This window comes from Cetorhinus maximus, chromosome 12 (assembly GCF_964194155.1).
Source record: "Cetorhinus maximus chromosome 12, sCetMax3.hap1.1, whole genome shotgun sequence".
Lineage (NCBI taxonomy): Eukaryota > Metazoa > Chordata > Chondrichthyes > Lamniformes > Cetorhinidae > Cetorhinus > Cetorhinus maximus.
The window spans coordinates 23556746-23582816 of record NC_135890.1 but is presented as its reverse complement, the minus strand read 5'-3'; the positions used below and the strand labels follow the sequence as shown (position 1 = coordinate 23582816).

Sequence of the window (26071 nt, the reverse complement as noted above, 5' to 3'; positions counted from 1 at the left end):
AGCTTTTGATCATCTGACCCAATATTTCCTTATGTGGCTCAGTATCATACTTTGTTTTATAATGCTCCTGTGAAGTGCCTTGGGATGTTTTATTAGATTAAAGATGCTATATAAATATAAATTATTGTTGTAACTCATTCTCAGACATCACTTCCCGTCTGTAACTCACTCCCAGATGTTGTGTTCCCGTCTGTAACTCACTCCAAGATGTTGGATTCCTGCCTGTAACTCACTCCCAGATGTTGGATTCCCGCCTGTAACTCACTCCCAGATGTTGGATTCCCGCCTGTAACTCACTCCCAGATGTTGGATTCCCGCCTGTAACTCACGCCCAGATGTTGGAATCCCACCTGTAAATCACTCCCAGATGTTGGATTCCCGCCTGTAACTCACTCCCAGATGTTGGATTCCCGCCTGTAACTCACGCCTAGATGTTGGTTACATGCTCTGTTGATTCTCCCTTGTGTCTCCTCAGCATTCCGTTGACTGCATGAATCCGTTCTCGCAGGAGCTGAACCAACTAGCGGAGTATCTTCAGGTGAGCAGCACATTAATTTTCAACACTTTCCAGTGCTACTGGAAGGGACTGCACCAAATGGAGTGAATATGTTTCGCTGCTGCAGTCATGTTTTGGTTATTTTTTTTCTACTGATTGTCTCAGTTCACCATCAACACCAGAAATGCTATCATTTTGGGATTTGGCATTTGCACAGGACACAGACGTTTAGTGATGATAGTTGACTGGTCCTGAAGTGACTGGTATTGTTTGGTTGTTGGCCCGCAATCCTCTGATTGGGGCTCTGCCACACTGAACCCAAAACTTCGTGGCCCTGTCCTTTCACCTCTTCAACCTGACTGTCTCCCGAGTGGGGGACTGGGTGGGGCAGTGGGTCAGATGCTGATTACTGACCAGGGCAGAGAAGGTTGTTGATTCTCTTTCATCGTTAGGGCAATGCTACCACTCCACTGCATCTGTGCTTTCTTGAACAAGGCGGCAAGAACAGTGGTGCCTCGCGTGTAGCCACTGCCGTGATTCAACAGGAGAAATCTTTATATTGGGATTCGCTTCTCTCCATGTCTCCTGTTTTTCACTGGTGGTTCACTGGGAGAAGCAGTGAGTTTGTATGAACTCACAGGAGTGAGTTTAGTCTTGAACCTCCTCCATGGGCTGATGACAGCCAATATCTGTTGCTAGGGTTACCATGGGCCCTGTGACAGTGAACTTGTGTTGCTAGGGTTACGATGGGACCATGACTGCATCTGCACAGAATCCCTTTCAGCAGCAGGTAGGTAAAGATGATTTGTCCTCTGTTGCAGGAAGCCTTACAGCGTGAGCAGCTCCTGGAACAGAAGCTGGAGACACTGCAGTATCTGCTGACCCACACACAGCTCCTCTCGGACAATGTCTGGCAGGTACAAACTTCATCTTCTCCCCCGGTTCATGCATGCACTATGGGCCCGATTTTAACCCGTTCAAAGCCAGGCAAGTTTGCGAGGATGCCTCACCGCTGAACCTCAGGTCAGCGCTCTCTCTCCGTCATAGGTCAGTGATCCACAACAAGCCCCTGATGGGAGATTCCCACCATATGGGTCTGCCCTCTCAGCTGATCAAACTCAACACATACCACAAGAGCCCAATGTGACTCAGTAACCACAAGGGGCAGTGAGTCACTGATCCATCAGAGGATGACAAGCATACATGTGAATCAGAGTTATAGGACCTGATGTCAGTTGACCAGACTCGGTGACAGGACATATTTGGGTAACTCTTAATTAACCTGTGCAATGGCCTAACAAGCCACTATTCAAGAAGCTTGATCATCCCTGCCTTGTCAAGGGTAATTAGGATTAGGCAATAAATGCTGGCCATACCAACAATGCTCACTTATCATGAACGAAAAAATCTGTTGAGTTTGTGATATCTGTCAAGGCAACAAGGGAGAATACATTTGGTTAGGAATCAACAAGCATGAATATCCATTGGGATTAGATTGTATGGAATGAGCGTGGTAGGAAGCAGGGTCAGTGTGGGTTTGGAATAGGAGTGGGTTTACCCCATTTTCATTGCTGGCTCCACTTTTCTTCTCTGTACTCGTATGGATTGGACTGGAGAAGTCTTTGGAAAGACCCGTGTCGAGTGGTAAGGGAAGGGGATGGCAAAAGATGGTTTCCCACTTGAATGCTATACTTCCAGTGTGAGGGACACGGGAACCACAAGGAAGCCATGCTGTTTACACCAGTCAACTGGGCTTTCCACAGCTCTTACACCAAAATTACCCCCTTAAACAGGTGAACAGACACCGCACTCTCCTCCCTCGCATTCTATCTCCCTCCTGCTGTCCCTTCCTTGCACCCCCCCCCCCCCCGCTCTCTCTCCTTCGCGGTCTCCCTCTTTCCCCCTCCCTCCTTCATGCCTTCCCTCTCCCCCTCTCCCTCCGCCTCCCCGTCCCCTCTCCTGCTCCCCCTCCCCTCTCCCGCGCCCTCCCTCTCACCCTTGCCCTCACCCTCCCGGCACACTCCTCCCTCGTGCACTCCCTATCTCCTGCTCGCCTTCCCTCCCGCTCGCTCATCCGCTCTCCCTCGTGCCTCCCTCCCTCCCTTGTGCCCCCCCTCCCTCCCTCGCGCACCCCCTCACTCCCTCGTGTGCCCCTCCCTTACCCTCACCCTCCCCCTCCTCCCTGTCGCCCCCCCCTCCCTTGCATTCAGTGAGTATTTAGCCACAACATTCCCTTGGGCGATTAAATTGCTGGGCTGGTGTCTAAGAGAGGGCAGAGTGTGCAGTCACTGTGAGAGAAGCAGATTTGATGGGCTGAATAGCCTTTTAACATTGTTTCCTGCTTCCACTCCTGTGGCTTTCTGGTTACTGCCTTGTGAAGCTGATGGGCCTTGCCCATGGGAGTAGGGCGATGGTAAATTCACCACCAGATGCTTTCTCTGCAGGACACTCAGACTGAATGTGCTGATCTGACATTGAAAAGCAGAGAATCACTTGGAAAATACTTGGAAATCAGGACTGAACGTAAAAAAACAAAGGTGAAGATGGAGGACCTGCAGAGTAAGAGCAACCAGGAGCTTCTCACTGCAGTGAAGGTAGAGAACACAGAAGGACAGAGAAGGGATGGTGAGGAAACTCCAGATGGCAAAGAAATGGCTTCGCCTGACACCGACATGGAGGATGGACCGAACAAGAAACGCCGAAGACCTACTCTACGCAAAGGTGCAGGGGATAAAGAGGACTGTGGGCAGGGGGACTGGAGACAGGGAGATAGTGGATAAGAGCGACTGGGGGCAGGGGGACTGGAAACTGTGGAACAGAGGATAAGGGGCAAGGGGACAGGGTACAGGGGACTCGGAGCAGGAATACTGGGGACAAGGGGGCAGGGGAACAGGGGCAGGGGATAGAGGAAAGGGGGGGGTGGGGAGAAGGGGTAGTAGGATGAGGGGCAGTGGGATTGGGGGCTGGGGACCAGGGAGCAGGGGGACTGGGATCCTGGGGCCTGGGGCAGGGAGTAGGGAGACTGGGGTCGCAGATGGAATGGGCACAGGAGAACTGGAGGGCAAGGGGGCAGGGGGGCTGTTCAATGGGTCAAACTGTTTTCCACTGACATTTGGTTCAACTTGTGATATACAGTAAACCTTATTATCCGGCATTCTAGCAACTGGAATTCTCTACTAACCAGAATTTCTGATGTTCCTTTAATACGAATTGTCACTTTACCAACCAGAAGCAATTACAAAGTTATCCAGAACCTGTACCTGTCTGCTGTATTATTTTATACTATGGTTTATGTTTTAATGTACTGTTGAAGATTAGAAGTAAAAAACATACTGTTCTTTACTTCCTGAGTACTTGTATATTAGTTCATGCTATAAGCATTGCACTATATTCCATTGGTAAATTAAACTATCTTAACTAGCATTGTTGATTAACCAGCACCACCTGCGCTTGCTGGATGCTAAAAGTTTTATTGTATCTTTGAGAGACTGTGAGAATTCTGTACCTAGAGGGCTGAGGATGCTCAGTTGATCAGTATATTCAAGACTGAGATTAGTTGATTTTTGGGCACCAAGGGAATCAAAGGATATGGAGATAGTGCGAGAAAGTGGAGTTGAGGCAGCAGATCAGCCATGATCTTGTTGAATGGCGGAGCAGCTCAATGGGCTGGATGGCCGACTCCTGTTCCTATTTCTCAAGTTCTTATGTGACAGCTCTCATTTAAATATTAACTGATAAGCCCTTATAAATTTAAATTTTCCATGTTTTTCTGTTGCAGAGAAAAGACTTCAGGAATCGAAGATTCTGCGTAAACAAGCCATGATCAGAGACATGAGCGGTAACTCACTCCCAAAATCATCGTCCTGAAGTTACTGTGACCATACCATTCCTCATTTACCCTCCTCCCCTGAAGTTGCTGACTCTCCGCCCCCTCCCGAAGGTGCTGATACTCTCTCTCTCTCTCCCCTGAAGGTACTGAGTCTCTCTCTCTCTCTCCCCTGAAGGTGCTGACTCTCTCTCTCTCTCCCCTGAAGGTGCTGACTCTCCCCGCCTCCCTGAAGGTGCTGACTCTCTCTCCCCATTCCCCTGAAGGCGCTGACTCTCCCGCCTCCCCTGAAGGTGCTGACTCTCCCCCCTCCCCTGAAGGTGCTGACTCTCTCTCCCCCCTCCCCTGAAGGTGCTGACTCTCTCTCCCCCCTCCCCTGAAGGTGCTGACTCTCTCTCCCCCCTCCCCTGAAGGTGCTGACTCTCTCTCCCCCCTCCCCTGAAGGTGCTGACTCTCTCTCCCCCCTCCCCTGAAGGTGCTGACTCTCTCTCCCCCCTCCCCTGAAGGTGCTGACTCTCTCTCCCCCCTCCCCTGAAGGTGCTGACTCTCTCTCCCCCCTCCCCTGAAGGTGCTGACTCTCTCTCCCCCCTCCCCTGAAGGTGCTGACTCTCTCTCCCCCCCCTCCCCTGAAGGTGCTGACTCTCTCTCCCCCCTCCCCTGAAGGTGCTGAGTCTCTCTCCCCCCTCCCCTGAAGGCACTGACTCTCCCCCCTCCCCTGAAGGTGCTGACTCTCTCTCCCCCCTCCCCTGAAGGTGCTGACTCTCTCTCCCCCCTCCCCTGAAGGTGCTGACTCTCTCTCCCCCCCCTCCCCTGAAGGTGCTGACTCTCTCTCCCCCCTCCCCTGAAGGTGCTGACTCTCTCTCCCCCCCCTCCCCTGAAGGTGCTGACTCTCTCTCCCCCCTCCCCTGAAGGTGCTGAGTCTCTCTCCCCCCTCCCCTGAAGGTGCTGACTCTCCCCCCTCCCCTGAAGGCACTGACTCTCCCCCCTCCCCTGAAGGCACTGACTCTCCCCCCTCCCCTGAAGGCGCTGACTCTCCCCCCTCCCCTGAAGGTGCTGACTCTCCCCCCTCCCCTGAAGGCACTGACTCTCCCCCCTCCCCTGAAGGTGCTGACTCTCTCTCCCCCCTCCCCTGAAGGTGCTGACTCTCCCCCCTCCCCTGAAGGCGCTGACTCTCTCTCCCCCCTCCCCTGAAGGCGCTGACTCTCTCTCCCCCCTCCCCTGAAGGTGCTGACTCTCTCTCCCCCCTCCCCTGAAGGTGCTGACTCTCTCTCCCCCTCCCCTGAAGGTGCTGACTCTCTCTCCCCCCTCCCCTGAAGGTGCTGACTCTCTCTCCCCCCTCCCCTGAAGGTGCTGACTCTCTCTCCCCCCTCCCCTGAAGGTGCTGACTCTCTCTCCCCCCTCCCCTGAAGGTGCTGACTCTCTCTTCCCCCCTCCCCTGAAGGTGCTGACTCTCTCTCCCCCCTCCCCTGAAGGTGCTGACTCTCTCTCCCCCCTCCCCTGAAGGTGCTGACTCTCCCCCCTCCCCTGAAGGTGCTGACTCTCCCCCCTCCCCTGAAGGTGCTGACTCTCCCCCCTCCCCTGAAGGTGCTGACTCTCCCCCCTCCCCTGAAGGTGCTGACTGTCCCCCCTCCCCTGAAGGTGCTGACTCACCCCCCTCCCCTGAAGGTGCTGACTCTCTCACCCCATTCCCCTGAAGGCGCTGACTCACTCTCTCTCTCTCTCTGTCTCTCACTCTCTCTCTCTCCCTCTCTCTCTTTCTCACTCTCACTCTCACTTTCACTCTCTCTCAATCTCACTTTCACCCTCTCCTTCTCTCACTCTCACTCACTCTCTCTCACTCTCACTCTCTCACTCTCTTTCACTCTCTTTCACTCTCTTTCACTCTCTCTCTTTCTCACTCTCACTGTCACTCTCTCTCACTCTCACTTTCACCCTCGCTTTCTCTCACTCTCACTCTCTCTCACTCTCTCTCTCACTCTCTTTCACTCTCTCTCTCATCCCTCACTCTCTCCCTCACTCTCTCCCTCACTCTCTCCCTCACTCTCTCCCTCACTCTCTCCCTCACTCTCTCCCTCACTCTCTCCCTCACTCTCTCCCTCACTCTCTCCCTCACTCTCTCTCTCTGTCACTCACTCTTGCTCTCATTCACTCTCGCTCTCTCTCATTCTCTCTCTCTCATTCTCATTCTCTCTCTCTCTTTCACTCTCTCTCTCATTCTCTCTCTCTCATTCACTCTCTCTCTCATTCACTCTCTCTCTCATTCACTCTCTCTCTCTCATTCTCGTTCTCATTCTCTCTCTCTCATTCTCATTCTCTCTCATTCACTCTCTCTCTCTCTCATTCACTCTCTCTCTCTCATTCTCGTTCTCATTCTCTCTCTCTCATTCTCATTCTCTCTCATTCACTCTCTCTCTCTCTCTCTCATTCACTGTCTCTCTCCTGACAGTGCTGACTCTCCCTCCCCCTCACCTGAAGGTGCTTAGTCTCTCCCCTCATCCCCTCATGTTGCTGACTCCCATCCTCAACAGTTAATGCATCTGCTGCAAAATAAAACGATCCTGCTTTTGGTTACTTCCTGTGCAGCTGCAGTAACAGGTGTTTAACTTTCATGTTTTTCAGAGAAAGGCCCCCCGGATGTGAAGGTCTTGCGTCAGCAAGCAATCGTCCGTGATATAAGTGGTGAGTCTTTAGCCCATTACAGCAATCCTGAGTCACTGATGGGAATGTTCAATTACAATATTCTCAGGAGCATGCTGATGTTTTGGAGGTGGTGCAGAGAACAACAAGAAATATTCCAGTACCCAGGACTTTGGTGGGGGGCAGTGACGTGATGAGCAGCATTTGTATTATGAATCTGTGTTATGAGGGCACACTCTAAAATTGGACTTGTGCTGACTATCGATTGAGATTGATAGAGTCTACAATAGGGGAGATGTAAATGTACTGTGGGATGTACAAACTACCAGTTAGCCCACAGTTAGAAACTGTGTATTGCTCTGGGACCCCATTTATATTAAAGACAATATAATCATAGAAAGCAGACAGTTTCACCAGGATGGTTTCAGGAATGGGAAACTAGAGTTATGAGGAGAGGTTGCAGATACTGAGACTGTTCCCACATTGGGGTACAGAGGCTCAGAGGAGATTTAATGGAGATTTTAAAAACTACAAAGAGTTTTAACAGAGTGAATAGAGAATGACTGTTTGTTCTATGAGGAGATTCATGGGTGTAGTATCATTATAAGAGTAAGGTTAGGAGAAATGTATTTTCTGAAACAGGCTGTTAGAACACAATGATTTATCACAAGGAGTGGTTGAAACAGAGACCATTGTATCTTTTAAAGGAGCATTTGATAAATATATGAAATTGAGGAAGGTAGAGGGTTATGGGAAAAGTGCAGAAGATTGTTAAGAACTATGGGGAGAGAGTGAAACAGTGGAATTAGTTTGTGATCTAAACAAGGCTATAGGGTGAGTGGAACGGTAGAGTTAGTTTGTGATTGCTGTAGCAAAGATTTGGTACAGACATGTGGGCTGAATAGCCTCTTTCTGTGTGCCAAACTTCTGTGGTTCTTTTACCTAACTGCATTCTCAGTGTAAAGTGCAAAAACAACCTCAATTTAATGGAGTACACCATCCTGACATGGAACTATATCACCGTTCATTCATCATTGCTGGGTCAAAATCCTGGAACCCCTTACATAACAGCAATGTGGGTGTACCTTAACTGCATGGGCTGCAGTGATTCAAGAATGTGGTTCACTACCACCTTCTTAAGGGCAATTCGGTGTGGGCAATAAATGCTGGCCTTGCCGGTGATGCCCATATCCTAAGAACAGATTAAAATGGATTTCACATTAAAGAACTTCATGACAATATGAGAAGGAGCACTTCATTGTCCCTCCTGTACTCAGCTATTCACATGCCCATTGACAATCCTGGCTGTGCAACAAACTACTGCACCATTATGCCCTGGCAGTAGGTGGCGCCAGTGGCCTGTTCTCTGGGTATGGGACCACTGGCATCCTATGGTCACAATGCCAGGAATGCTGCAGGGATTCGGTCGCCTGGATTGAGATGGCAGAAGGTATAAATACTCACTCCCTCACCTGCTGTTATACTTGTTGCAACTTAATCCACATAATATAAATAATTCAAGGAACAAAAATGTTTACTGAAGCTTTATTTAAACAGGGTTAAAAGGAAGTTTTGCATTTTATATCAAATATAAAATTTTCCAGGGCAGGAACGACATGGGTTAGCTACATAGTAAAACTCCCTTTACACTGTCTCATCAAACACCCCCAAGGCAAGTAGGTCATGGGGTTAGATACAGAGTAAATCTCCCACTACACTGCCCCATCAAACGCTTCCAGGGCAGGTACAACACTACTGCAGACCCCGACCAATGCGGTTGACTAATAACTGACCACAAATGTGTCCGGCAAGCTCCTTACTTGAGGTCTATTAGAGGCGGGCGTTAAATTCTGGCTTTGCTCAGAAGCCTCCTGAGAATGGATTAATGTATAAAGAAAAACTCCATGATGCCAAGGGTCCACTTCTACTGAATGAAAAGCCTGAACATTCATCCGAGAAGGGTTTTCTTTTAGGTGTCTCGGATTGATGGCATCGCAACAACAGTAAATTATATTTACTTAGCACCTTTAGTGTAAGGGATGGGTAAGGCCATGGAGGGATTTGAAAACAAGGATGAGAATTTTAGAATTGAAGCATTGTTCGACTGGGAGCCAATGTAGTTCAGAGAACACAGGGGTGGTGAGAAGAAAAGCCATTGCAAATGATCTCTGGTTATAATTAGATAAGAATGGAACCAGGTGAGAGCAGACCCACCCAACTGGACAACAGTGGAGAGGCATTGGAAGAGGATGCTGGGGTCAACCGTGTCAAAGCTGCAGACAGGTCAAAAAGGACAAGGAGGGATAGTTTACCTTTGTCACAATCACACAGGATGTCATTTGTGACTTTCATAAGAGCCTTTTTGGTACTGTGGTGGAGGCGAAAATCTGATTGGAGGGATTCAACCATGGAGTCCAGGAAAGATGAGCGTAGATTTGGAGATGGCAGCATGTACAAAAAGTTTGGAGAGGAAATGGAAGTTGTAGATTGGGCCATAATTTGAAAAGTTGGAAAAGTAAAGGTTTGGCTTTTTGGGAAGATGGGGATGACAGCAGATTTGAAGGAGAGAGGAGGGACAGAACCTGAGAGAATCGTTAACAATATCAGCTAACATGGAGCCCAGCAAGTGTGGTCTCATGGTCAAGATAAGCTCAGAGAGGGCATGAGGGGAAATAAGAGAGAAACTGGCAAAAGTTGTGAGTTCAGGGCTAGGGCAGAAGTACTTTAGATGAAGTTTGACCCAGTGGGTTAGTGGAAGGGAAGGACACCACAGAGGCAGCTGATCAGGTGGCTTCAATCTTAGTGACAAGGAAGTCCACAAACTGCTCTCACTTGTTGTTTGAGGTGAGGATGGAGGGGTGGGGCTTAACAAGACAGTTTGCAGTGAAGAATCCAGAGGTTATCTTTGCATTCCAGGATGATTCTGGAACAGTAAATGGTTTTAACAGATGAGTGCAGGATCCGCGAGAGCTTTGAGGTCTAGCCAGATCGGGGAGTGGGGGGTGAATGGCTAAACCAGTTGTCCGCCATAAACATTCAGGTCTGGAGCCAATTATTCAGCAGCCCACCTCCCCGCAGCCTTTTCATTGATGCCACGAAGAGCACTGAGTGAGTAGTGCCAGCTGTGACTTATTAGGTGGTGGAGAATCATAGAAATTTATGACACAGAAGGAACCCATTTGGCCCATCGTATCAATGCTAGCCAAAAAATTTCTATCCAGTTTAATCCCACATTCCAGTTCTTGGTTCATTCATTATGACACTACAAGTACATATCAAAGTACTTTTTAGATATGATGAGGCTTTCTGCCTTTACGCCCTTTCAGGCAGAGTACCCACTACCTTCTGGGCAAAAGAAAATTCTCCTCAACTCGCCTCTTAAACCACCTACCAATTGTTTAAATCTATGCTCCCGGGATTGACCTCTCGGCTATGAGAAATAGGTCCCTCCTATTTACTCTATCTAAACCCCTCATAATTTTTTCACACCTCAGTAAAATTTCCCTTCAGCCTCCTTTGTTCCAAAGAAAACAACCCCAGACTATCCAATCTTTCCTCTTAGCTAAAATTCTCCAGTTCTGGCAACATCCTCATAAATCTCCTCTGTACCCTCTCTAGTGTGATCATAATTTCCTGTAATGTGGTGACCAGAACTATATGCAGTACAGTAGCTGACTAGTGTTTTATAGAGCCCTAGTGTAATCTCCCTACTCTTTTATTCTATGCCTCAGCTAATAAAGGAAAGTATTCCATTTAACTTTTCAACCGCCTTATCTACCTGTCCTGCTACCTCCAGGGACCTGTGAACATGCACTTCAGGGTTCCTTGGTACCTCTACATTTCTCATTTATTGTGTATTCCCTTGCATTGTTTGACCTCCCCAAATACATTACCTCACAATCTCCAGATCTAATTCCACTTTCCTGTCCACCTGACTGGTCATACAAACATACGAGGGGCCACTCGGCCCCTTGAACTTGCTCCACCATTCAATAAGATGGCTGATCTGAATGTAACCTCAACCCCACATTCCTGCCTACTCCTGATAGCCTTTCACCCCCTTGTTAATCAAGAATCTATCTAGTTCTGCCTTAAAACTATTCAAAGACTCTGCTTCCACCACCTTTTGAGGAAGTTCCAAAGACACTCAACCCTCTGAGAGAGAAAAAATTTCTCATCTCTGTCTCAAATGAGCAACCCCTTATTTTTAAACAGTGACCCCTAGTTCTAGATTCTCCCACAAAAGGAAACATCCACTCCACATCCACGCTGTCAAGACCCCTCAGGATCTTAAAGGTTTCAATTAAGTCACCTCTTACCCTTCTAAATTCCAGTGGATACAAGCCCAACCTGTCCAGCCTTTCCTCATAAGACCATTCTTGGTATTAGTCTAGTAAACCTTCTCTGAACTGCTTCTAACGCATTTACATCTTTCTTTAAACAAGGACACCAGTACTGTACACAATACCCCAGATGTGATCTCACCAATGCCCTGTAGCATTGACTGAAGCGTAACCTCTCTACTTTTGTAATCAATTCCCCTCACAATAAATGATAACATTCTATTAGCTTTCCTAATTACCTGCTGTACCTGCATATTAACCTTTTGTGGTTCATGCACTAGGATACCCAGATCCCTCTGAATCTCAGAGCTCTGCAATCTCTTGTCATTTAGATAATGTTTTTTATTCTTCCTGCCAAAATGAACAATTTCACATTTGCCCTCATTATACTACATTGCCAGATCTTTGCTCACTCACTTTATCTATGTCACTTTGTAGCCTCCTTACGTCCTCTTCACAATTTACTTTCCTATCTATCTTTGTGCCATCAGCAAATTTAGCAACCATTCCTTCGGTCCCTTCATCCAAGTAATTTATACAAATTGTAAAAAATTGAGGCCCCAGCACTGATCCCTGTGGTACACCACTCGTCTCATCCTGCCAACCAGAAAAAGACCCATTTATGCCAACTCTCTGCTTCCTGTTAGCTAGCCAATCTTCTATCCATGCCAATATGTTACCCCCTACACCAAGAGCTTTTATTTTCTGCAATAACCTTTGATGTGGCACTTTATCAAATGCATCTGGAAATCTAAGTACCATACATCCACTGGTTCCCTTTTATCCACAGCGCATATGACTCCTTCAAAAAACTCCAATAAATTGGTTAAACATGATTTCCCTTTTATAAAATCATGTTGAATCTGCCTGATTGCCTTGAATTTTTCTAAGTGCCCTGCCATAACATCTTTAATAATAGCTTTCAACATTTTCCTTATGACAGATGTTAGGCTAACTGGCCTATAGTTTCCCGCTTTCTGTCTCCCTTCCTTTTTGAATAAAGGAGTTTTATTTGCTATTTTCCAACCTAATGGAACCCTCCCCGAACCTAGGAAGTTTTGGAAAATTAAAACCAATGCATCAACTCCCTCATGTGTCACTTCTTTCAAGACCTTAGGGTGAAGTCCATTCTGACCTGGGGATTTGTCAGCCTGCAGCCCCAACAATTTGCTCAATACCACTTCCCTGGTGATTGTAATTTTCCCGAGTTCCTTCCTCCCTTCCGTTTCCTGATTTACAGCTATTTCCGGGATGTTACTTATGTCCTCTATAGTGAAGACTCGAGCAAAATACCTGTTTAATTCATCCGTCATCTCTCTACTTTCCATTATCAATTCCCCAGATGCACAGTCTATAAGGCTAATGCTCATTTTGTTAACTTATTTAAATATCTATAGTGTATATATCTGTAGACTCACTAGTGCACTGCAATATCAAGCCCCACTGCTCCCTGAGCTATGACAAATGTGAAAAGTTTGACCAAAACACCTAATTGTTTAATTTAGGTTAACAGAATACGAGCACCAGGTTTGTAAACTTAATAAGTAAATAACTTTATTGAACAAATTGTCTTTAACCAGTGGCAAAAGAAAGAAATATGTACTGCTAATTTTTAACTCTATAACCTAAACTCTACTCCTCAAATCCCTATATACACACATACAAGACACATAAGGCACACAAAAACATGGATTTTAAGGGTGGGATAAAACAGTTCAATAGCACCAATTCCGGAGTACAGGATTCGATGGATTGATTTTGATTGATGTCTTCCAAATTCCTTTCAGTTCTTTGTTGATGACATGAGGTGGTCTTTCCAGCACTTTCAGTCTTTAGTTTACTGGTTGAGCACTTGCTTTTCAATGTCTCTAATGGTGATTTTCCCTTTTTCCTCTTGACAGAGGTCTTTCAGAGAGAGAGAACAGGTTATAGAGATGAGGGGAAAAAAACAGCAAGCTATTGTTGTAGAATTACTGGAATATTACACACACAGGAGAAAGAGGTTTTAGATCTTTTCTCTTTTCAGACTAGGAGCTTTTCTCTGCTGCACTACTCTCACACAAACCCTGGTTACCTGGTTAGGAGCCAATTAAAATGTTGTTGCCAGGCAGTTTCCCGTTAAACCGGACTCCTCCTCAGCACCATCCTGTCTTTCATGGCACACTCTGTTCCAGGACAGCAACATCGTACATATCCCTCACACTGTTCCAGTATGCATGTCTTTCAAACTGCAGCCATTGTAATTTTAATCCACAGTCCAACAAAAATAAAAAGATATGTTTTTTACAATAGAAACTCTTGCTATCCATCTTTATATTACTGGCTAACTTTCCCTCATACTTTAATTTTTCCCTCCTTATTAACCTTTTTGTCATTCTCTGCTATTCTTTATATTCTTTCCAATCTTCTGACCTGCCACTAGTCTTTGTGTCATTTTCTGCTTTTTCTTTAAGTTTGATACTGCCTTTAACTTTTTTAGTTAACCACGGATGGTGAGCCCTCCCTTTAGAACTTCTCTTTCTCATTGGAATGTATGTATTCTGTGTATTCAGAAATATCCCTTTAAATATCTGTCCATTGATATCATCCAGCAGGCTACAGCTTCCTTTCTCCCTGTCAACCACATGATGAATTTTTGAATCATGTGCAAATTTCTTAATCATGCCCCCTACATTTAAGTCTAAATCATTGACATATATCACGAAAAGCAAGGGATCCAGTACAGAGCCCTGTGGAACTCACTAGAAATGGTCTTCCAGTCACAAAAGTACCCATCTAACATTACCCTTTCCTTCCTGCTACTGAACCAATTTTGCATCCAACATGTCACTTGGATCCCATGGGCCCTTATATTATTGACCCATCTGCCATGTGCGACCTTGCCAAAAGCTTAATTGTTAAAATCCACGTAGACCACATCAAATGCTCTAGCCTCATCAACCCTCCTTATTACCACCTCAAAAGATTCAATTTAGTCAGGCAAGACCTTCCCTTAATAATCCATGTTGATTGCCCTTGATTAAGCAGTGCCTTTCTAAATTATGATTACAATGTTCTAATAATTTTGCCACCGCCAAAATTAGACTGACTGGCCTGTAATTACCCGGTCTATCCCTTTCTCCATCTTTAAACATTGGTGACACCTGAAAGTCAGAAGCCCATGATCTGGGCTGACACTCCCACAATATTACTGAAGGATGCTGCACTGTTGGATGGACAGTGAGGAAGCGTTGCTAAGTGTTGGAGGGCCAGGACTGAGGGAGCGCTGCACTGTCGGAGGGCCAGTACTGAGGGAGCATTGCACTGTTGGAGGGCCAGTACTGAGGGAGTGCTGCACTCTCGGAGGGCTGCACTGTTGGAGGGTCAGAACTGAGGGAGGGCTGCACTGGTGGAGAGCGAGTACTGAGGGAGTGCTGCTGGTCAGGGGGCATGTATTGAGGGAGCGTTGCACTGACAAAGGGCCAGTACTGAGGGAGCGCTATGGTATCAGAGGGCCAGCGCTAAGGGAGCGCTGTAGTGTCGGAGGGCCAGCGCTAAGGGAGCGCTGTAGTGTCGGAGGGCCAGCACTGAGGGAGCGCAGCACTGTCGGAGGGCCAGCGCTGAGGGAGCGCTGCAGTGTCGGAGGGCCAGCGCTGAGGGAGCGCAGCACTGTCGGAGGGCCAGTTCTGAGGAAGTACTGTAGAGTCGGAGGGCCAGCGCCGAGGGAGCGCTGTAGTGTTGGAGGACGAGCGCCGAGGGAGCGCTGTAGCGTCGGAGGGCCAGCGCCGAGGGAGTGCTGTAGCGTCGGAGGGCCAGCGCCGAGGGAGCGCTGTAGCGTCGGAGGGCCAGCGCTGAGGGAGGACTGCACTGGTGGATGGCCAGCGCTGAGGGAGGGCTGCACTGTCAGGGGGCCAGTATTGAAAGAGCGCTGCAGTGTCGGAGGGCCAGCGCTGAGGGAGCGCTGCAGTGTCGGAGGGCCAGCGCTGAGGGAGCGCTGCAGTGTCGGAGGGCCAGCGCTGAGGGAACGCTGCAGTGTCGGAGGGCCAGCGCTGAGGGAACGCTGCACTGTCAGAGGGCCAGCGCTGAGGGAGCGCTGCGCTATCGGAGGAGTGAACTAACACATTAATGGGATCTTACATTGTGTGAAGTTGCTGTAATTTTTTAAAGTGTCTGAGTTGCAGCGATTTACAGTTTAATGCAAAACCACGGCAACCACCACACTTATGGACACCCACTGAGCCAAGCCTACGCCCACACCCTCCACCATGCCTATGACCACACTGTCTTGCACACCCACTGCCAGAACCCATTGAGTTCACTTATGGAGAGTGGCTGCAGGCATTCTAAAATGAAATCAAATCTTTAAGCAGGATATTAATATCAAACATCATTAATAACATTCTGTGGTGCTGCCTCATCCTAGCGAATGTTAGAAGTACAGACAGCTGATACTACAGTACTGAGCAGCAGTCTGGCGTGGGGTTACCCCACTGAGAGCAGTGTTAAATTATACTCGTATGTCCTGTCTCATCTCTAAAGGATGTGGAACAGGATCAACATCTCACATGCTTGCCTCAAATACCATTGCCAAGTGAGTGTTTGCTCTCACGGGTGCACATGCACTTTCTGTTACCTTCACCCGGCACAGACACATTTGCCTCAAGTATCAGCATCACAGGTGTGCGTGCATCTGGGCCTGTGCTCCCTTTTCTTGTGCATTCTATATATTTCTGTGTCTTCCATAGTGCAGGACACGGCCTGGTTTACACTGTCTTGCAATCTTTAGAGACTAGACTGGAGTGAGAGCATCACCATCTTTCTGGCTACAGATTGGAGTCTGGGAGTGACAATCGTGTGCTGAATGCTCATGGTGAAAACATTTGGAATTGAGCAATAACGAACAGCAGAAATAGCCCAAGACCATTGATAGCCTCTCTTAAACCAGGGTTGGTCACGTTCGGACATATAGGGCTGCATCTTCTGGTCGGTGAGCGGCGGGGGGGGGGGGGGGGGGGGTGTCGGGGCCTGTCAGCCGATGCGTAAAATGACACAGGGTGACGTCGGGCATGTGTCCCAATGCCCAATGTCACCCCGCATCATTTAGATTTTCAGTTCGGCAGGCGCAGAGCCGACTCAGCTGCGCGCCTGCCGAACAGTCAACGGCCACTTAAGACCTTTAAAAAAATAATTTAAGCTAATTAAAGGACCGGCCTGTCCAACCTTAAGGTTGGTGGACAGGCAAGGAGGCCAGGCGGCCTTTAGAGAAAACATGAAACCTCATCCACGGGCGGGATGAGGTTTCATGAGGGTATTTAAAATGTTTGTGAAATGTTGAAATAAAAGAAATTGACATGTCCCAGCTCATGTGACAGTGTCCTGTGAGAGACAGGCTCTGGGTACGCTGTCCTGTGAGGGACAGGCTCTGGGTACGCTGTCCTGTGAGGGACAGGCTCTGGGTACGCTGTCCTGTGAGGGACAGGCTCTGGGTACGCTGTCCTGTGAGGGACAGGCTCTGGGTACGCTGTCCTGTGAGGGATAGGCTCTGGGTACGCTGTCCTGTGAGGGACAGGCTCTGGGTACACTGTCCTGTGAGGGACAGGCTCTGGGTACACTGTCCTGTGAGGGACAGGCTCTGGGTACGCTGTCCTGTGAGGGACAGGCTCTGGGTACGCTGTCCTGTGAGGGACAGGCTCTGGGTACGCTGTGCCACGTGGGTCAAGTCTCTGTGCACAGTGGTGAGGGTTATATGCTCTGGGCACACTTTCTATTTTGGATGTTTGCTCATTATTGATTCTTTTCTGCTTAGGTGATGTGCTGTCATCTGACATGAAATCAAGTGAATCAACATCAAGTGTGGCAATGTCAGGTGACACAGAGTCACATATGAAGTCAGCCGATATTCCAGCATCAGAGGTGACATCAGTTGCCCCTAAATTATCAGTGGTCAATTCAGCCAATCCCAATGTTTCTGAGGTCAATTCCGTTGATCCCAAACCATTTGAGGTCATGTCAACTGATCCCAAGATATCAGAGATCAACTCTACCATTCCCAAAGTGTCTGAGGTCAAGTTAGTCAATTCAACGGAGCTCATGTCAGCTGAACCCAAACCATTGGAGGTCATATCTACTGAAACCAAATATTCAGAGGTTAAGTCAATCATTTTGAAGATGTCGGAGGCCAAGTCAGTAGTTTCCAAAGTGTCTGAGGTCAAGTTAATTGATTCAAAACCAACTGAGGTCACGTCAACTGATTCCAAACCATCTCTGATTAAGTCATGTGATCCCAACCCATCCGAGGTCAAGACTGCTGATCCCAAACAGATTGAGATCAAGTCAGCTGATCCCAAATCATCCAAGGCAAAATCAGTTGATCCCAAGCTATCTGAAGTCAAGAGAGCTGATCCCAAATCATCTGTGACAAAATCATGTGATCCCAAACCATTTGAGGTCAAGTCAACTGATCCCAAACCCTCTGAGGTTAAATCAGCTGATCCCAAACTACCTGAGGCCAAGTCAGTTGATCCCAAACTATCTGAGGTCAGGGCAGCTGATCCTAAACTATCTGAGGCCAAGTCAGCTGATCCCAAACTACCCGAGGTCAGGTCAGCTGATCCAAAACTACCCGAGGCCAAGTCAGCTGATCCCAAACTACCCGAGGCCAAGTCAGCTGATCCCAAACTACCCGAGGCCAAGTCAGCTGATCCCAAACTACCTGAGGCCAGCTCAGCTGATCCAAAACTACCTGAGGCCAAGTCAGCTGATCCCAAACTACCTGAGGCCAAGTCAGCTGATCCCAAACTATCCGAGGCCAAGTCAGCTGATCTCAAACTACCCGAGGCCAAGTCAGCTGATCCCAAACTACCCGAGGCCAAGCCAGCTGATCCCAAACTACCCGAGGCCAAGTCAGCTGATCCCAAACTACCCGAGGCCAAGCCAGCTGATCCCAAACTATCCGAGGCCAAGCCAGCTGATCCCAAACTATCCGAGGCCAAGCCAGCTGATCCCAAACTATCCGAGGCCAAGCCAGCTGATCCCAAACTATCCGAGGCCAAGCCAGCTGATCCCAAACTATCCGAGGCCAAGCCAGCTGATCCCAAACTATCCGAGGCCAAGCCAGCTGATCCCAAACTATCCGAGGCCAAGTCAGCTGATCCCAAACTACCCGAGGCCAAGTCAGCTGATCCCAAACTACCCGAGGTTAGGTCAGCTGATCCCAAACTATCCGAGGTCAGGTCAGCTGCTCCCAAACTATCCAAGGTCAGGTCAGCTGCTCCCAAACTACCTGAGGCCAAGTCACCTGATCCCAAAATATCTGAGGCCAGGTCAGCTGATCCCAAACTATCTGAGGTCAAGTCAGTTGGTCCCAAATTATTCATGGCCAAGTCAGCTGATCCCAAACTATCCAAGATCAAGTCAGCTGATCCCAAACCATCCGTGGTCAAGGCAGTTGATCCCAAACTATACGAGGTCAAGTCAGTTGATCCCAAACTATCCGTAGTCAACACAGTTGATCCCAAACTATATGAGGTCAAGTCAGTTGATCCCAAACTACCTGAGGTCAAGTCAACTGATCCCAAACCATCCGTGGTCAAGGCAGTTGATCCCAAACTATCCGAGGCCAAGTCAACTGATCCCAAACCATCCGTGGTCAAGGCAGTTGATCCCAAACTATCCGAGGCCAAGTCAACTGATCCCAAACTATCCGAGGCCAAGTCAGCTGATCCCAGACTATCCGAGGCCAAGTCAGCTGATCCCAAACTATCCGAGGCCAAGTCAGCTGATCCCAAACTATCCGAGGCCAAGTCAGCTGATCCCAAACTATCCGAGGCCAAGTCAGCTGATCCCAAACTATCCGAGGCCAAGTCAGCTGATCCCAAACTATCCGAGTTCAAGGCAATGGATCCCAAACCATTGGAGGTCAAGGCGGTTGATCCCAAAGCATCTGCTGTGATGTCAGCCAATATAGAACTACATGACATGGTGACATGTGTCCACAAATATTATGACCAATCAGTAAGTGATCCTGAAGCAATTGATATGAGACCAGGAGGTTCGAAATCAAGTGAAAACGTACTAGGCTTGTTGGAATTGGATCAGTTGAGGTTGCAGATTGAGCAGCTTCAAAAGGAGTTGAAGGAATCTCAGGAGCAGGCAGCCCGACACCAGAAAAACTACCTGGATTTACAAGGTAGGTGGGATTCATGAACAACAGAAAGGGATTTTGGGAAGTGAGGCCAGACACTGTACACTTGGTGCTCAGTGCTGGGAATGTGCGAGGGCTGGGGTGGTGGAGGGAATTAGCACAGGGGCTTGGTGGGTGGGGGTTGGGGGGCTGCGTGATGGGGACTGGTGTTTCTGAGAGGAGAAGTGCTGGTTATGGGGGTGGGAGGTTGGGGACAGGTGGGCTTTTGGGGTTGGGGGGCTTAGACGTCCTTGGAACAGGCATTTGTGGAAGCTGGGATGAGTGTTTAGGGGGATTGAGAGAAGGGGAAGGACGAATTGATCTTCATCTCGCCTTGAAATGTTAACTCTGTTTCTCTCTGCAGATGCTGCCTGACTAACTGAGTAGTTCCAGCACTTTTGTTTGTATTTTCTGTATCTAGCCCGTGCTAGAGGGAGTGTTTGATGAGACAGTGTAGAGAGAGCTTTTCTCCAAATCTAATCTATGCTGTTGCTGCCTCGGGAATGTTTGATGGGACAGTGTAAAGGGAGCTTTATTCTGTATTTGACCCTTGCTGCACCTGACTTCTGACCTTTCCAAACACTTCAGGGTTGTTGGAGGAGCAGAGATTGGTCAACGTGCAACAAACTGAAAACTTCGCCAAACAAATCCAGCGTCTCCAAGGTCAGTGCTGGATTTTGGAATAAATCTATGCTTTAGGGCAATGTGTTAGAGGCTGTTTGTTGAATGAGGCTTGGGTTATGGAATGGGAAATGGAGCATTGTGGAAAGCTCTGTGACTAGCTGAGGGCAGCTATTGAATAGGGTCTAACAGGGCACTTGTTGTTTCTCATGTATGACTGTGACCTAAATGCAGAATTGTCAAATTTTCTCCCAACACCAAGTTAGTGCAGATGATTCCAAGAAGATTCAGATCAACTTATGTAATTGGGCAGACAAATAGCAGATGAAAATGAGCATTGATAAATGTGATTGTTCAAAGGTTGGACAAAGGGATGTCCTGCATATCCAATGGGCCAGTTTGAATTGGTAAGGGAGGAATGGGTGTGGGGTGATGATAGAATCCTCACTTTCAATTTCTGGACAAGTTGGTAAATAAACACAATTGAATTGCGGGCAGACTGCTGGGATTTATAACCGAACAGTGGGGCACAAGACTACAGAGGGTGTATGAATGTTTCACAATGCAGTGAGAGGCCTAACCTGCATTACCAAGTACAGTCCTGGTCACTAATGCTCACTTGTGTTGGAGAGAATGTAAGAAAAGCCATTGCACTGTAAAGTGTGAGCTTGGAGGCAGCTTTAGAGAAAATATCTCCAGTCTAAAAGAAGAAAGAAAGACTTGCATTTATATAGCACCTCTCATGACTGGCAAATGTCCCAAAGTGTCTCACAGCCAATGAAGTACTTTTGAAGTGTGGTCACTGTTTTAATGGAGACAAGGTAGATGTGGGGGTGGGCCAAGGAATATGAAATATTAATATTGATAAAGGACCCCCAAATATCTTTGAAATCAAACCAGGAGAGGCAGAGCAGAGATAATGCCAGAATTTTCCCAAACCAATGGAGGCGACTTTCGAAGCAGGGGGAGGGATCCTGGAAAATTAGACTAAAAAGCTTTGGACCAGCTCTCCGATGTGCTCTCGTTTCCTCGCTTTTCCTGGTGGTCCACGGGGAGCAGTGGCGGCAACCTGCCCGGCAGCAGTGGGAATGCAATTGAGCTGATTAAGAAGCAACTTACTGACTATTATTACAGCAACACAGCAATTTTGCTGACATTGACCAGCACCTCCACCAGCCCCCACCCGGTGTCTGCACTCCTGCAAGTGAGAGGAGGCAGTGGCACAGCATGAGATGAAGGCTGTATTACTCTTTAAGGAGATCGAAATATTTCTGGCAGAGAATGGCAAGTCTGCTGTCTTCCCATGTCACAACCTTGCCATTGAGTGTGGAATTCTTGGAGAGATTGATGTCTCTGATCATCGTGGATCTAATGAGGTCTCAGCTGCTCTCCTGATACTGGTGTTGTCTCCATTGCTTCCCTGCTGCACCTGTTGCTTGGGCCTCAGCAGCGCTCCCACTGGTCTCTGTGTACAGTTTTGGTCTTCTCACTTAAGGAGGGATATGCTTGCATTGGGATCAGTTCAGAGAAGGTTCACTAGGCTGATTCTTGGGATGAAGGGGTTGTCTTATGAGGAAAGGTTGAGCCTACACTCATTGGAGTTTAGAAAAATGAGAGGTGATCTTATTGAAAGATATATGTTTCTGAGGGGGCTTGACACAGTAGACACCGAGAGGATATTTCCTCTTGTGGGGGAATCTAGAACTAGGGGGCACATGTTAAAGATAAGGGGTCTCCCATTTAAGATGGAGATGAGGAGGAATTTCTTCTCTTAGATGTCGTTAGTCTTTGGAATTCTCTTCCCCAGTGAGCAGTGGAGGCTAGGACATATGTTCAAGGCTGAGTTAGACAGATTTTTGAAAGGGTTCCAGGTTTAAGGGGGATAGACAGGAAATTAGTTTTAAGGCCACAGTGACATCAGACATGGTTTTATTGAATGGAGCAGGTAGGAGGGGCCAAATGGCTTATCCTGCTCCTATTTCTTATGATCTTATGATCCCTGCCCTTCCTTGCAGTGTTCTGCACTGTCTGCAGCTCCTGCCTCTGGATCCTGCCTGCCATCCTTAGTTAGATGGCAAGCGCGGAGTTGATCTACTAACTGACCTGGAGCAGGTTCATGAACCAGAAATGATCCTGAGGTCGGGTTCCCAGGCTGGTGGAAAAATTCAGCCTGATCAATGGGAATGAGTGAAAAGTCAGTGTGACAGCCCATCAACAGATCTCCTGTGGTGCAGATACTGATGGAGTCCCTGATAGTAAGGCTGAGGGGGTGAGATCATTCACACCACCCAGGCACCCCATTCAAAAGATTTGATTTGAAGCAGAAAATAAGCGGGGCAAATGACACCTTCAGTGACATGGCGAGTGGCACCTGCAGCGACAGGCGAGTGGCACCTGCAGTGACGGGCGAGTGACACCTGCAGCGATGGGGCGAGTGGCACCTGCAGCCACAGGTGAGTGGCACCTGCAGCGACGGGCAAGTGGCACCTGCAGCGACGGGGCGAGTGGCACCTGCAGCGACGGGGCGTGTGGCACCTGCAGCGACGGGGCGAGTGGCACCTGCAGCGACGGGGCGAGTGGCACCTGCAGCGACGGGGCGAGTGGCACCTGCAGCGACGGGGCGAGTGGCACCTGCAGCGACGGGGCGAGTGGCACCTGCAGCGACGGGGCGAGTGGCACCTGCAGCGACGGGGCGAGTGGCACCTGCAGCGACGGGGCGAGTGGCACCTGCAGCGACGGGGCGAGTGGCACCTGCAGCGACGGGGCGAGTGGCACCTGCAGCGACGGGGCGAGTGGCACCTGCAGCGACGGGGCGAGTGGCACCTGCAGCGACGGGGCGAGTGGCACCTGCAGCGACGGGGCGAGTGGCACCTGCAGCGACGGGACGAGTGGCACCTGCAGCGACGGGGCGAGTGGCACCTGCAGCGACGGGGCGAGTGGCACCTGCAGCGACGGGGCGAGTGGTGACCAACTTTTCCTCTAATTTCCCTTCACCATACGTGGCCTCTTTGTTGCACTACATGGTCCCTTTAAGATTGTCACACATGAGGGCATCTTAAAGGGACTGCTTCTTGTATGCAGCCTGTTTGTCCCTGGAATGATAAGTTCTGGATTGCTCCATTGCCTCACACCTGTGCAGTTTAGAGGTATTGTTGGTGGTGACCCAAGGTAACTATCCGCCCTTCCTTTTCAGGAACCCCCACTCCCCAGAGGAATAGCAGCAACCAACCATCTCACCCAGAAATGGCAATAGATTAGGAGTTAGGAGACACTCATGATGAATTTAATTGATACCCTGTATACCTGTTCAGAAGAATGTAAAAAATCCCATGGCACTACTGTATTTAAAGAAGAGCAGGTGAGTTCTCCCCAATTTCCCAGCCAATATTTATCACTCAACTAATATCACTAAAAACAGATTAACAGAACATTTATCACATTGCTGTTTATGGGATCTTGCTGTGTGCAATTTGACTTGTTTGGTTGTATAACAACAGTGACTGCACTTGAAAGGTAATCCATTGGCTGTGTAGAGCTTTGGAATGGGTTGACATGTTTTTTTCCTTTTCTCTCAGCTGGCATCACCCAGCACAGCTCCATCATCAAACAATTATATAAGTTAGATACAGAGAACAGTGCCCCCTACTCTGTCCCAGCAGTTTGTCTCTACCCTAATCTCTGGTGAGCAGCCTGTCCTCTCTCTGGATAAATTTAGACTGCATTTGGGGTTGGTTGCTTCATCCTGTGCACTGTCCTTGGGGCTGGCTTAATTGTCCAAATTCAATTGTGTTCCTTTAAGTGAAGGAACAGACTGAGTGATGAAACCTGTGGATATTTGTTTTGTTCCATCCAGCACAGCTCCGGTCTGTTCAGGAGGAGATCGATAGTTTAGAGGAGGAGAAGGAGAGTGAACTGATGGAGGCTCATGAAGAACTGCATTGTGCACAGGAAGAGATTGTGAACCTGCGTCAGGCGGCTGAGGAGGCAGCGGGAGAGCGGGAGAATGAGATTGCCACTTTACAGGAGGAGCTGTGCCGTATCCGAGCAGAGCTGGAGCACCTTCAGCAAACAACGCTGGAGTATGAGCTGGAGATTACCACACTGAGGGCAGAGATACAGATGAAGAGTGACAGTCAGCAGAGGAAAAACTCTGAAGAGGTCACCCAACTTCAGGGTACGAACCAGGTGAAGGATGGAGGTATTCCATGTAGAGGCACCATTAAATGGGGAAAGAATGGCCTTGCTGGATCAGTATGGTGGGTAGGTGGTTCAGGTGGGGTGAGGTATCGGGGTTCAGATGGGGTCAGTTATTGGGATTCAGATGGGATCAGTTATTGGGGTGCAGGCAGGGTGAGTTATTAGGGTTCAGGAGGGGACAGTTGTCAGGGTAGAGAAAGGTCTGAGTTCAGTAGGATGAGTTCAGGAATTGGTCTCCACAGTGGGAATGTCAGGGTTAATTCCTCAGCTATGCAATGGAATGGGAAAGGTCTTAGTGAAAGGTGTGACATCAGGAAGAGGGATTCCACGCTTGGATTTCGGGACGAGTTTTGTGACTGCTATTCCGCAAAGGTAGGCTGCACCTGAGCAGGGTGGACTTTGATGCCCTGAAAATACAGCAAAATCGGGAAATTACAGTTTTGAAACTCAGATGGTGGAGATGCTGGAAAAATAAAACCAACCAAGATCAGCTAAAGGAGAACAGAAAAATAGATGGAGATAATTTTCATGCAGAAAACAACTTAACAAGAGGGATATGGACAAAAGCAATAAAACCAAAGGGACTAGTTATAATCGGGGAAAAGACTGAAGCCCAGGCATTAAAATCATTGGAAAAGGAGTAATGTTAAAAAAAGAACATTTTTAAAACACGTATTGGAGTGTGAGAAATTAACCAGGGAAACTGAAGGAAATGTTGAACAGGAAGATCTGGGTTTAAAAGCATTAACAAACTTCAGAAGGACAGATGAAATAGACGTTTACAGCACTGAAAGAGGTCATTTGGCCCATTTTGTCTGCGCTGGTCAACAAAGATCTGACTACACTAATCCCATTTTCCAGCGCTTGGCCCATAGCCCTGGAGGCAATGGCAACGCAAGTGAATATCTAAATACTTATTAAATGTTACGACAGTTTCTAACTCAACCACCCTTTCAGGCAGTGAGTTCTAGACTCCCACCACCCTCTAGGTGAAGAAACTTCTTCTCAACTCCCCTCTTTGCCTTCTACCTCTTACCTTAAATCAATGTCCTCTAGTTATTGACCCCTCTACAAATGGAAAAAATCCCTTCCTACTCACACTCATATACACCTCTATCAGGTCCCCTCTCAACCTTCGCTGCTCCAAGGAAAACAACCCCAGCCTATCCAATCTTTCCTCATAGCTCAGGCTCTCCAGCCCAGGCAGCAACCTGCTAAATCTCCTCTGCACCCTCTCCAGTGCATCTGTGGATATGCACACCAAGGTCCCTCTGATCTTCAGTACTTTCCAGGGTCCTACCATTCATAGTGTAATCCCTTGCCTTGTTAGCCCTCCCCAAATGCATTACCTCACACTTTTCCAGGGTGAATTCCATTTGCCACCGCTCTGCCCACCTGATCAGTCCATTGATATCCTCCTCACTATTTACCACCCTACTAATTTTTGTGTCATCTGTGAACTTCTTGATCATACCCCCTACATTTAAGTCCAAATCATTTATGTACACCACAAACAGCAAGGGCCCCAGCACTGAGCCCTGCGGAACCCCACTGGAAACAGACTTCCAGGCACAGAAACATCCCTCTACCATCACCCTATGCTTCCTGCCTCTCAGCCAATTTTGGACCCAACATGCCGCTTTGCCTTGGATCCCATGGGCTCTTACTTTCTTGACCAGTCTGCCATGAGGGACCTTATCAAAAGCCTTGCTAAAGTCCATGTAGACCACATCAAATGCATTACCCTCATCAACAGTCCTGGTTACCTCCTCAAAAAATTTGATCAAATT

General features: G+C 48.3%; 1 protein-coding gene across 3 annotated transcripts in view; it reads left to right on the top strand.

The window, feature by feature from the left end:
* LOC144687286 (uncharacterized) overlaps positions 1 to 26071 on the top strand; it is a 59935-nt gene that overhangs the window by 15765 nt on the left and 18099 nt on the right. Inside the window, exons 2-9 of one of the 3 annotated variants that reach the window (XM_078553156.1) lie at positions 476 to 538; positions 1318 to 1413; positions 2941 to 3217; positions 4275 to 4334; positions 6942 to 7001; positions 17088 to 19469; positions 20052 to 20126; positions 23938 to 24258. In XM_078553156.1, the coding sequence (XP_078409282.1) occupies positions 491 to 538; positions 1318 to 1413; positions 2941 to 3217; positions 4275 to 4334; positions 6942 to 7001; positions 17088 to 19469; positions 20052 to 20126; positions 23938 to 24258 (3319 nt within the window). In that variant the 5' untranslated portion in view covers positions 476 to 490. Of the gene's footprint in view, positions 1 to 475; positions 539 to 1317; positions 1414 to 2940; positions 3218 to 4274; positions 4469 to 6941; positions 7002 to 17087; positions 19470 to 20051; positions 20127 to 23937; positions 24259 to 26071 lie in introns of those variants that run through there. The other 2 variants (XM_078553159.1, XM_078553158.1) reach the window with 2 other exon arrangements.